The sequence below is a fragment of the Lycorma delicatula genome, chromosome 6 (genome assembly GCF_047948215.1).
Source record: "Lycorma delicatula isolate Av1 chromosome 6, ASM4794821v1, whole genome shotgun sequence".
NCBI lineage: Eukaryota > Metazoa > Arthropoda > Insecta > Hemiptera > Fulgoridae > Lycorma > Lycorma delicatula.
In genome coordinates, this window is record NC_134460.1 from 120,653,317 (window position 1) to 120,666,918 (window position 13,602).

At 30.0% G+C, this 13,602-nt stretch overlaps 1 protein-coding gene across 1 annotated transcript in view; it reads right to left on the reverse strand.

Annotated features, from left to right (window-relative positions):
- The window catches only part of LOC142326814 (cell adhesion molecule 2-like), a 710,325-nt gene that overhangs the window by 12,084 nt on the left and 684,639 nt on the right, over positions 1-13,602 (reverse strand). The window contains exons 4-5 of the mRNA XM_075369527.1: positions 11,890-12,023; positions 1,455-1,716 (exon numbers count right to left, since the gene is read on the reverse strand). Of these exons, the coding sequence (XP_075225642.1) occupies positions 1,455-1,716; positions 11,890-12,023 (396 nt within the window). The remainder of the gene's footprint in view (positions 1-1,454; positions 1,717-11,889; positions 12,024-13,602) is intronic.

Here is a 13,602-nt window from a genome sequence, read left to right on the forward strand (position 1 = left end):
CAAATTCATAAGATTTTAGTTAAGTTTCTTATTAATAAAAGTTGACCTTTTTTTTGTTTTTCATAGACTATTAAATCAATTTTCTCAGAATAAAATTTTCTACACGTTTTGATAATAAAAGTTATTATTCATTTTATAAAGTTATTGTACTTCAAATCGAAAAAAAAATTTATTGTCACCGAATTTTTCTATTTTACGTTAAATATCATGAAAAATACGGGAAATACACTTTGAGACCGGTTTTATTCAGTTTTCAGGTCAAAAACCATAAGAAACCATCAAGTTTACCCCTACTGAAATTTCAATGAGGGATGTGAAATCTGGGGAAAATTGCTTAATTTTTAAGTGAACTTGAAGAAAAAACCAGCAACTATGTTACTATTATTTCAAAAAATATATTCCAGAATAATTATGGATGTAAGAATACTGATATTCCGAAAGAGTTGATATACCATAAAAATAAAAATAAATAAGAACTGAATCAAATATTATAAGTAAATAATGCTATAAGTAAAGTATATGCTTATAAGTAAAGTATGCTTTCTGGAATGTATCATTCTAAAAGAATGATCGTTTGAAAAAGAAGGGAGATGTCAGTGAATGGTAATACTAGGAAGGTCTCTAATCTGATTACAATTGGTTCACGGAAAGGCGACCAAAGAAGAAAGAAGACTAAATAAGAAGAAGAAAGAAAAAAAAGAAGAACGAAGAATCAAAAAAGGACTCACCATAACGGGGTGGAATCTGGCCGACCAGCCCAGCCATTATACAACACAAATGAGAGCCAGAGTGAAGTTCCCTAACTTCACCTTACCAATTACTCGCCTTTCTTTCAAAATTTACAATTTTACTTCAGTCAGTGCATGTGTCTCCCTATGGAGAAGGGAGCGCATTACTTCCTCCAAACACTAGGACACCGGAAAGCGTATTCTTGTTAAGCCAAAAGGCGCTAGTACTGAAAGGGCTTCAGTGGATAGACAGAAGAGGCTTTACACCGGGAGTACGAAGCTCGTATGCGCCTAGTCTTCCACGATCAGCCCCGGTCGATTAACTCGTATTGGTCTAAATGACCTGAAAGAAAAAAACCAACTCCGCCCATAAATAGAACATAAAAATCTATAACCGTCACTAAATAAATAATGATCCTACCGAACAAAGAAATTCACAGCAGCAGGGGATATTGTCCAGGTTCTGCGATTACTAGGGAGATAATAAACTCCTTCACCCTTACGTTCCATTACAGTAATACTGGGATACTACTAAGGAGAAAGGAAAGTATGAAATGTTGAATACAGAGACAGAACGTAGAAAAGTATGGAAAATTGACAAGCAAAGAGAATTGTCTAAATAGGAGACGCTACATCATGATAATGGTAATCAAGGTGTGAATGTGTAGGATGGATGTAGATATACGAAGGTTGGTTGGTCTGAATGAAATTGAACTCTTTTTTTACCTTGTACTCGATCAGCTCTTGATTTATCTTGGAAGGTATCTTTAACTTCTAATACAGGGGGTCGTTGCGGTCTATCACCTTCAACACTTTCTTCATTTGAATTCCAATAGACTGTAGCTATAGTAGCTAGACACTTTAACTTCATGTCACCTCGTCTAAAGTGTCTTGCTTCTACTCGAAATTCTAACCCTAGTGTCGTTGTCTCTAATCCTTCACGTCCTGTATAAACTGTTTCAGGACCTCGTAAATATGTTGAATTCGCCTGTAAACAAAATAAACATAAAGATTATTATTGTATTTAATTTTTATTAAAAAATTATTAAATTGTTTTACTATACAGACATCATTAACAATGGAGTGGTCGCGCGGATTACTATTGTAATCCATGCAATTTTTTTTAGTCGCCATAAGCTGTTGACAGTACGTATGACCTTGAGCGATCATCGTTTTTTTTGCAATTATACCAGGTGGAGACCGGACCCGCTTTTAAGGCTTAACTCAGTCCTCACCCTACGAAGAGGGTGACCTCTGCAAAAACGACCACCGCAAATAATTTTCGGCCACACAGTAGTAAATAATTGTTAAGTACAAAATTTTGTGTACTGAACAATGTTATGCTCCACACCTTTTTCCCTTACATGGATTAAATACGTAATTTACTCCCGAAAGTAATTTTTTACATATAAAGAACGGTAATACCCTTTTAGACAATTTTACATAATAATACTGAGATCTACTATGACAAACGTATAATATACAACAATAAAACAATAAAATTCACACCTACATAAGCCCCAACCCGAATACTCTCCTACATAACACATGAAGATACGATTAATAGAATACACAAAATACATACATAAATACCGACGATGCAACATCACCTATATACATAAAAATCAATACACTTGATTAAATCAATACACATACAGAAACTAATCTCGCCCTACTACATATATACAATACAATGAATAATAATATAATGCACAGCAAGAAAACACAAGCCCCGATCGAAAAAGAGCACTTCATCAACTACAACCCGTGCGCGGTACTCCTGTTTGCCGTCCTCTGCCTCTCTTGGACGCACAATAGCTTCAACCTTGGTACTTATACTCCGCCACGCTGCTTCCAAGACAAGAATCTTAGAGACTACATTCCCGACCCTTAACTCCCCAAACTCATCCACTACTGGGCACCTTACACCATGCCATCGGCCACACCAAGACACAACATACTGTTCTGGGGAGTTAACGACCCCACAATATTGGCGTAGGGGAGAAGCACTCTTAATCCTATGAAGATATGCCAAAAAGCAGCCACGGACACTCAAAAAGTGTGTCAGCTCATAAGACAGGTTTCCGAACTTCCTCCTCACCCAGACTTAATTTCTGGGATGAGGGATCTGGTCCATTCACCTGTTCTTGGCTCTCTCCATATCTCCTGCCACTGGTTGATAAGCTATGTACGCGCGTCACCGGCCGCTGAACCCGGCTGTCTCATAGGCCGCACTTCCGTCATGAAACTCAAGAGTAGCACTCTGGCAATGACAAACACCGCCTCATTGGATACAGTCCTGTACGCACAAGCAATTCGCAAGGCAAGCATTCTCTGCAGCCCATCTAGGAGCTCCCTGGCCCGCCTGGTGCTAAGGGCTCTAATCCGTGAGCGGTCATCTATGCACCTTTTCGTCGCTACCCACTGGATGTTTCAGTGCAGTTTTAGTGTGCTTGCTGATGTAGTATTGAATGTTTTTGTTTGCCCTTGGATTATGTAATAAACGAATCTCGGTTTAGAAATTAGTTATTTTTAATTTTTCATTATGTTTGAATAGTGTTGTACTTGTATTAAAAATGTCAGAACGTGATCAGGAACAGATACGGCAGTGATTGGAAGCGACCGAAAGTGACAGTGAAAATATAATTGGTGTCGAAGACCCAGATGAAGTTGAGGAAGATTTTGTTGAAGAAATAGTTCAGGATTGTAGCACTGAGAAGGCTCATGAGGTGGCTCAAAGTATAGAAATAGAAAAAGAAAGTACTCCTGTAGTAGAACAAAGTCCTCAATCTCATCTTGATAGACGTGAGTTCTATATTGGTAGGCAAAAAAAGTCTGACCAACTTGCTGGTACTTAGAACCCCAAGTCCAGGTGCCACCTACAATACGAATCCCACGTTTCAATATTACACCTGCTTCTGATTTTCTGTAATAATTGTATCTTCAACACAAATACTTTAAATTTATATAAATTATGGCAGCAAAGTATTTTCCGTCAGAGATTTATATTTTTATTCTAAATATGTAATAGAGTTATTTCTCACTTTGTATTCTAAATATGCAGTATATATTATTATTTTGTGTTCTAAATATGCAGTATATATTATTATTTTGTGTTCTAAATATGTAATCTATTTTGGAGTTTTCAGGTAAATTTGTTTTGTAATTACCATAAGTTTTATTTTTTAGTCAGTTATAATATTTCCAACTTAAATGTTTTAAACTTAAATAAAAATTATGACAGCAAAGTGTTTATAGTCATGGATCTGTTTTTTACATCCTTGTACGAAGTAAAGGAACTATTGTGATCGCGAAAAATTTAGGTTTTCAGGTTTCAAAGGAAATATTCATTTTTACCATCCCTGAATCCATTTTGACTAGTTTTGGGCTGACGTCTGTACCTAAATATGTGTCTTGCATAATTCAAAAACGATTAGCCATAAGATGTTGAAATTTTGGGTTTAGGACTGTTATAACATCCAATTGTGCACCTCCCCTTTTGATTGCAATCGACTGAACCAAAAATGTCAAAAAAACCCAAAATTCAAAAAAATTGGGTTTTGGACTTTGTCCACCGCAGTAATAAGCCATTATTGAAACCTTTTCAACGATGTATCATAAGTGATACTTATTTTCATAATTGCAATGTTACAGCCAAATAAAATTTTAATTAATGAAATATTTGATTATTTGGGAAGGCACATCGGTTTGAATCAGACTTCATCATCTTTTTTTTTCAACTCTTATTTTAATTTACATATATAGATTTATTAATAATTATTAACCTCTAATGGTAAAAAAAAAATTACAATAAATAATAATTCAATATCAATAAAAGAATTTTTACAAATTTCAGAAGTAAATGTAATAATATTTTATGTACTTTTCAAAAGTGTGTATATATTATTTTATAGGCGTAAAAGGAAGTCATGTGGTGTCCATATATATTTAATTATAAATATGGAATAGTTTTTGTAATTTATTTTATGTTCTAAAGATGTAATATGTATTATTATTTTGTGTTCAAAATATTTAATCAATTTTGGTGTTTAAGTTGTTTTCTAAACAGCATACCACAGCAGTTTTGTGTTTTGGTACTAATAATTATAATTTTCAATATAAATAGTTGAAAGTTATATAAAAATTTGTGTTTTCCGCAGCACCATCTCCGATAAAGTTTATTTTAAAAAAATTTAGAATTAAAAAAAAATCCTCATGGATTACAATAGTACTCCGTGCAACCAACCGGGCATTTCTGAACCGCGCGATCACTGCAGTGTTAATAATGAAACTGATAAAACAAAAGACATAATGGGTTGAAGACTCAAACTTAGCAAAAAAAAGGCGAAAACGTAACAATTATTTATTTTGTAATAAAAGTTAGTTAATAAAATAATGTATTTAACGATAAAAAATTAATGTATTTCACGAAACGGAAATAATCACGATTATTCAAGCTTTTTCGTTATAAATTCTAAGTAAAATTTTTAACAGTTTTTGAGGGTTCTCTTGTTCAGGTTATGTAACCTTTATTTACTGAAGTTATTAATGTGAGCCTAGCTCTCAAAACATAAAACTCTGTCTTTATAAAAAACCTTTAGGTCTATTCAGTAATTTGAAATACACTTGAAATTAACAGATTAATAAAAAATATAAAAAAAGTATATAATGAGATAAATAATTGTTAAAATTAGTTTATAAAGTAGCTAAATAGAAATATATTTTTATGAATTAAAACATTCTGTTTTAATAAGCAGAGATGCAAATTATAACAACACTTGAATGCTTTCCTATGTTTTATAACCGAAAAATTATCTGCATTTACAAGATCCTTTATTTCTAATAAAGGATACATCAAAATATAAAATTGTTTATATATAATTATTTATTGATATGTTTAATGAAAATTAAATGAGCACAAATTTGACAATTAAGCTCATTTCAGTATACCGTGCGTTTTTATGAGGAAGTGAACTCGTAAATTATATATAAGGAAGCGAGTTGCATGTCTTTTAAATTTATGTAGAGTACACTAGTTACAAATAAAATGTAAAATATATTGAGATTTAATCTAAACTATTCGTATATTTTATATATTTGTATTTACTCGTCATATTATAGTTCATAAATAATGTATTTGCTTGTTCAGATCTTATAAGCAAATACACACATATACTAATACATACATATTGAGCAAATAGAACAATATCGTAATGGGGGAAATTACACATAACAATAATATAATAAAAATGTTAGTAGAATATACAAGAAAATTATACATTATACGACACATGACACTAATTTATATTGAAATTAATGTTTATATATATATATATATATATATATATATATATTATACATTGAGTGTGTGTGAGCGCGCGCGCGTGTTTATAATCATTTCATACTTTCTACAAAGTGGACCATTTATTTTACTATACTGTATTTTCATTTTTATAGTACAAAAATGAGAAATGCTAATGTAATCCAATAAAAGGAAATGTACGAGTAAATAGCGTAATTCAGGATATAAGAATTCAAAAAAGCTTTAACATCAATAATATTTACACTTTTTGTATCCATACTCGTGTTATATATTTATAATAGAAATAAGGAAAAAGGTAGATAATTAATTTACTATAATTTTTATTTATTTTATCCAATAACAAAAAGGAAAGAATTATCATTTAGGTGATTTATTCGTTCGTAATGAATTTATTTTATATGTTTTTAACTATTAAAAAAAATTTTACTAATTTTCATGTAGCCGGTATGAAATCATCATTTGATTTAAATTTTAAATCGCATTTGTAACATTTATTATAAGTAATATTGTTTAAAATAGGCTTGTTTTGATAACGTTTATTTAATAAACTATAAAAATATTTGATAAATTTAATTTTTTCCATGATTATTAAGAAACATATAACAGTGTTTCATTTATTAAAGAAACTACTTTTGAAATTAGCTTTGAAATATTTTAAATTACTATCATTTTGATTAAGGTTGTCGTAGCCTGATAAAATTTTTATTTAATACTTTTTAAAATGATATATCAAAACGCTACAATTTCAATTTAAAATGTTAAAGTGGCAATTTAAAATTTTCGAGATCTTCATGGGGACACTATGGGTAGGATAATTTCTTACCGAAGAATAGCTCCTTTTTAGTTAAAACTTTAGATACATTTTATACTTATATATTAACAGTTGAAAATTTATGAAGATTTCTTATACTTAGTAATATTCGATATGTAATTCTCTATTTCCTGTCTAAAGGAATATATTAGTTTTTACTTCCTTGTACGAAGTAAAGGAAGTATTGTATCGCGAAAAATTTCGGTTTTCAGATTTCAACGGAAATATTCATTTTAACCATCCCTGAATCCATTTTGACTAGTTTCGGCGTGTGGTCTGTACGTAAATATGTGCGTGTATGTACCTAGTAAAACTCAAAAAAGATTAGCGATTGAAATTTTGGATTTTGGACTGTCATAACATCTAGTTCTGCACCTACCCTTTTGATGACAATTCACTGGACCAAAAGTGTCTAAATAATCCCAAAATTAAAAATATTTTTATTTTGGACTTTTTCTTAACTGCAGTAATAAGCCCTCATTGAGAGCTTTTCAACGGTATATCAAAATTTATGAAGATTTCTTATACTTAGTAATATTCGATATGTAATTCTCTATTTCCTGTCTAAAGGAATATATTAGTTTTTACTTCCTTGTACGAAGTAAAGGAAGTATTGTATCGCGAAAAATTTCGGTTTTCAGATTTCAACGGAAATATTCATTTTAACCATCCCTGAATCTATTTTGACTAGTTTCGGCGTGTGGTCTGTACGTAAATATGTGCGTGTATGTACCTAGTAAAACTCAAAAAAGATTAGCGATTGAAATTTTGGATTTTGGACTGTCATAACATCTAGTTCTGCACCTACCCTTTTGATGACAATTCACTGGACCAAAAGTGTCTAAATAATCCCAAAATTAAAAATATTTTTATTTTGGACTTTTTCTTAAGTGCAGTAATAAGCCCTCATTGAGAGCTTTTCAACGGTATATCATTAGTGGTACTTATTTTTATTGGTTTCAGAGTAATAACTAAATAAAATTTTATTAATGAAATATTTGGATTTTACATCGGTTCAAATCCGACTTCATCTGCTTTTTTTTTAACTTTCTTTCTTTTGTATTTAAATATATTGATTTATTAATAATTGTTAACCTCTGATTGTAAACATGTTTCACAATAAATAATAATTCCATAACAACAAAAAGAAAAACAAAATTATAAAATATCACAGGTTATTAATGAAATAAAATTTTATGTACTTTTCTTTTTAAAAAAATTGTATATTTAATTTAATAGGCGTACAAGAAAGTCATGTGATGTTCACATCAGATTTTTTGCCATGTCTTTCCTGATCTTTGTGATGAGAAAGCATCTAAGATATAAATTGCTTTTTAAGTGTAAGTGAAGATATATATTATTCAGTTAATCCTTAACAGAATGAAAACATTGCTTATACCACTGAATGTTTTAACGAGTATAGTTGATATATAGCAGTATATTGGGTTATGCGGGAAACCACTTTCAAAATTTAGTTTTACTTAGTAATTTTGGAATGTAGTAGTTATTATACGCACGAGTAGATACAACATTCTCATGAGTGACTTGTGATTCATTCCCGGTTGGCTACTACTTATCTTACTTAGATGGTACCAGTTTATACGTACAGTAACTTTATTGAAAAGTTTGTTAAATGTTTTGGTCCGTTGTTATTTCAATTAATAATGTTCGAATGTTGTTTAATTGAATCACACATACCTCTATTTAAATGAATGAATGTTAATAAAGGTTTTTGTTAATAAAAGATATAGGAATACAAAATATTTTTCGGGATTTATTATTTTATTAAATCCTACTACTTTTTTTAATAAAAGGGACCAATTCTCTTGAGTGTCGTGAAATTTCAGTACTCTTGTAAAAGCTATTAAACTTTGTCTTCTTAGTTAGACAGAAAGTTACTACAAGAGTGTAAGTGAGTGAGAGTGTTCACGTCATGTATAAAAGGAAAAGGAAGGAAAATGTACTCCGTTACTCGTACTGTTACTGTTAAATTTAGTGTTCATTAATAAAGATAAAACAAAACCAACCAACCAGCCCTGTTGTATCCCCTCACCCTTCTCATATAAATTATATAAAGTAAGCATTTATCAAAAGGATTACACACTACGTTTATCATTTTCTTTTTTCGTAAAAAAAAATCTTTTGTTTACTAGTAATTGCCAATACACTCGTCAAACATAAACAATATGCAGTTTACATTATGACATAAGTGGAAATAAATATTTTGTTTCTTGATTCAAATGTGTTTAATAATATTAAAAAACATCTGATGGGGATAACACCTTCTACGTCTATTAAATTATATATAGACATTTTGTAAAATGAGAATTACATAACATTTTTTTTTCAAATAACTTTGAATTTTTTTGATATATTTTTTTATTGTTATTATTGAATTATTATTTATTGTATTTTTTTATAATCAGAGGTTAATAATTATTAATAAATCAATATATTTAAATTTAAAAAAAAAAAGGAGATGAAGTCTAATTCGAACCGGTGTGCCTTCTCCTTGTAAGATCCAAATGTTTCATTTATTAAAATTTTATTTGGCTACAACTTTGGAACCAATGAAAATAAGTACCACTTCTGTTATATCGATGAAAAGCACTCAATGAGTGCTTATTACTGCAGTTAAGAAAATGTCAATAGTTCATTTTTGTTTTTGATTTTGGGCTTTTTTGAACACTTTTTCGACTGCAATCAAAAGGGGAGATGCACAACTGCATGTTACACAGTCCTAAATCTAAACTTTCTACTTCCTACGGCTAATCATTTTTGAGGTACGCGAGATAATTACGTATGTATATCAACTTAAATTTTAATTTCCGTTGAAATCGGAAACCGAAATTTTTCGCGATCACAATACTTCCTTTACTTCGTACAAGGTAGTAAAAACAGATGTTTAAATTTTGAGAAATAGTAAATTATTATTTTTTTAATCAGGCGTATCTAAGTTCCAAAGGTTCACATATTCCACTTATAGAGTTTTTAATTTTTTAAATAAATAAGAAACTTTTTACGAAAAAATATATTTCGGTAGATAAATTTTTATATAATGGAGGGGTGTTTTGAAATAAAAATAGTTTTATATTTAAGAAAAATATTTTTTTATATAATTATAAAAAATTATATAATTTGTTTTAAGTTTATTTATTTTTTTTTAATATACAGTATTTAAAAAATATATATTTATGTAATTCAGAGTTCTATATTGTTCCACTTGTATTTATGAGGGCTTCGCCCTCGAAAGATTGCTGTTTAGAAGGAAAATTAATTGCAACGTTAAAGTATGTAAGTATGGAAGTAAAGATTTATGTAAAAAGATTCTACTCTGAAAAAACGTTAAAAAATTCAATTTTTTTAAGGTATAGAAGCCATAGTGACGGTAACTCCTTACTCTATTGACCATTTATAAAGAAAATTAAATGGCACAAATTGTTTATACTCAGAAGTTATCGTACCTAATTTTATAAGAATTGATTTATTCAGCTGAAGGTATCAATCATAACGATAATTGACAAAATTAAGCAAAATAATTAGGATTTATACCTCGCATTCCTGAATGAATGTGCCGGAATACCTATCCAAAGTGATAAATCAACTTAAAGGAATTATCTAATTAGTGCAATAATGTACCTGAGTCCAACAAATAAAAAAAGGTTGCTTTTTCTGTTGTACAACTTTATCGTGTTTTGAACTAGATCATAGAAAATATTTTAGATACTCAGAGAAAATTAAATTATCTGAAAACTATACTCTACAAAATTTCAAGATTCGGGTTTAAATTAATCAATTGATTAATTTATTCAATGTTGAAAATTTTTATTCAAGTTTAATATTATTGTTTAATTTTGAAACAACAAAGTTTCGTTGATGTCTTATCAACAGTAATTAGACTCGAAATTTATTCGAAACGTTCAAGGATATATGATGAAATCATCTACGGTAAAACCATTTTATCTCGTCGTGAGCAAAAACTAAACAAGTACTTAACTTCCATATTCATATTCTGCTAAATTTTTATGCACTTTTTTGTTAACTATCAAACATTCCGTACTTGCCTATTTATTTATCATTCAGTCATTATTTTATGTACGGTTACATAGATTGAATAATCTTTAAAAACTTAGATTTATTTGTATTATTTTGTTAAATATAAGCCTAATAGTAAAATTATAGGAATACAACATCTAAAATTGTGTGGTCAAATGCAAGATAAAATAAATATAGGAAGCTGAATAGAAATTTTATTATTATTTTTTAAATTTAATTTTGCTGTATTTTTATATTTTTAATTTATGATACTCTATTTTCATGTTTTTTCGATATTTTTGTACCTTGTGCATTTACCTGTTTCTGTTTTAATTTTGTTTTCACTGTTGCTACCTATTTACGGCTCGTGTTCTAATGCTATTACTGTTTATTGTATTCTTACTTAGATTTACCAATATCTGCTTATTTTGTCAGCCTTTTATCTATATCTGTATTTTATGTTGCATTCGATAATTTATCTACGTGTGGTCATATGTGCATAAGGATCTTCTATTTGATAAAAAACATCTTGCACGAACTGAATGTGTTGGCCACATGTAATCCATAGGTTGGAAAAGTTATAGAACCCAATAATGATAGTGGTTTTTACATAATGAATGTTTATTGGATCTTAGTTAAAACAATAATACTTAGTATGTTAATTAACATGGACATATTCAGTTATTTTAATCATTTACTGTTTGTTTTCGTGGAGAGGATATCATTGGATGGTCCTCCCTCTTATAATACTTTAATATATTATTTACGTATAATTTCATTGGGAGAAAACGATTGTAAATTTTCATTCTAAAGCATAAAAAATATAATTTTCCACATCTATATATCATTTTTAGTAACAAAAACTAAATTTTCTATGGATAGTAATTTTCGAGACCGGTTACACACAATTTACAATGTACTAAATCCTGTATGCTGGTCTTTAGCAACAGTAATAATAGTTAATATTTTAAAGAGATTTCATAAATATTTACCTGTTCGCCATTTATGAACCACATCAACTGTGCAGCTGGTTTAGACCTCCCTGAAGTACAGTTAAGACGAACAGTTTCTCCAACTTGATATCTTGGACGTCCTCCTGATATACGAGGTCCTTCTTCCGGTAATGCTGAAAAAGAATTATATCGTAAATTGTTGTTATAAAATACAAAAGTAGATTTAACTTCTAATTTGTTAATATTTTTCTTTTCGGCAGCAATCTGTAGATGAAGGATCACAGTTTGATGTTCGATAGAAAAATAGCAGATTGATAAGTAAACGATTAAAGAAAAAAAAGACAAATCAGAAATGAACCTGAAATAATGATGAATGTCAGAATAATTCATCACATACCTTCTATTGAAAAGTTAATAATTTGAATCTCTTTCATACTTATTTCACTTTAAAACCGAGGATTTTTTTTTGCACTGTCTGAATACCAATATTTTCTTGTGGCTTTGGTGCTTGTAAATTAACTTAGCAACAAGAGGCACCAACCGTAGTTGTTTTCGTTAAAATAAATAATGTGGACTCTTATTCAGGAGGTCTCTGTATTAAACAGAATAAATGTGTCTCACTTGCAAAAAATTAACAACATATATATGATGTTCTTTGGATTTAACATACTGCAGGATTTTATAATAGCCATTCTTAAAAATGGCTATGATAAATAGATATGATAAGATTTCATGTAGCGGTCATCACAGATATCGAAGAAGATATGAACAAGACTATTAATAAAATGGTCGACATTTTTAACAATAAGTAAAACTTGAGAATTAATAAATCAAAAAGGAAAGTTATGGTTAGTGGATGAGAATATATATGGGTGCAAGTGCAGCTGGAGAATGAAACCTTAAATCAGGTTAGGGAATTTAAATACTTGGGCAGCGTAATAACATCAAATGGCAGAAGAAAAAAATACATAAAAACACGTATACTTATAGAAAAAGTAGCATTTTGTAAAAATAAGGATCTGCTGTGTTCCAGTACTGTCAATATGAAAGGAAGGAAGCAGTTACTCAAAACATATGTTTGCAACGTAGCGCTGTACGGGAGGAAAGTTGGACGGTTGGAATACCCAGAAGAAAGAATCTAGTACCGTTTGAACCGGTGTATCAAGTAATTGTTAAAAATAAGATGGACAGACAAAGTAACTAACGAGGATGTGCTAAAACATATATAAATAAAAATAGATTCCTGTGGACTCTACGAGAAGAAGAGATTTATTAATAGGATGACTGCTGAGACCGAGGGGATCCTGAACTCCGTTACTGAGGGTACGATTGAGGTAAAGAACCACCTATGAAGAGGAAGAAAGTGGAATATATCAGGTAGATCAAGAATGACATGAACTGCCAAACCTATCAACAGCTCAAGAGGAAGGCATAGAACAGAAGACTTTGGAAGCTCACTGCAGTCAAATTTTTCAGATTGATGGCAACAGAGAAAGATTTTTGAGAAATGGCTATGGTAAATTTTGGGAAGAACGTAATTTACGTCATTTTTAGGGAGAACTCTTCGTCTCAGGTCACCTGTAGCCATTATAGATATATTATTTAACATATGAAGTCACAGGAGAAAAGAAGGTTTTGTCAGTTTTAATCTTATTAAATTTTACATAACTGTTAAAAAAAAGAGTCTATTGGACTTTAATTAATAGTAACTTGTAGATAAATATTGTTTTCTAAAAATGTCAATCCCAACAG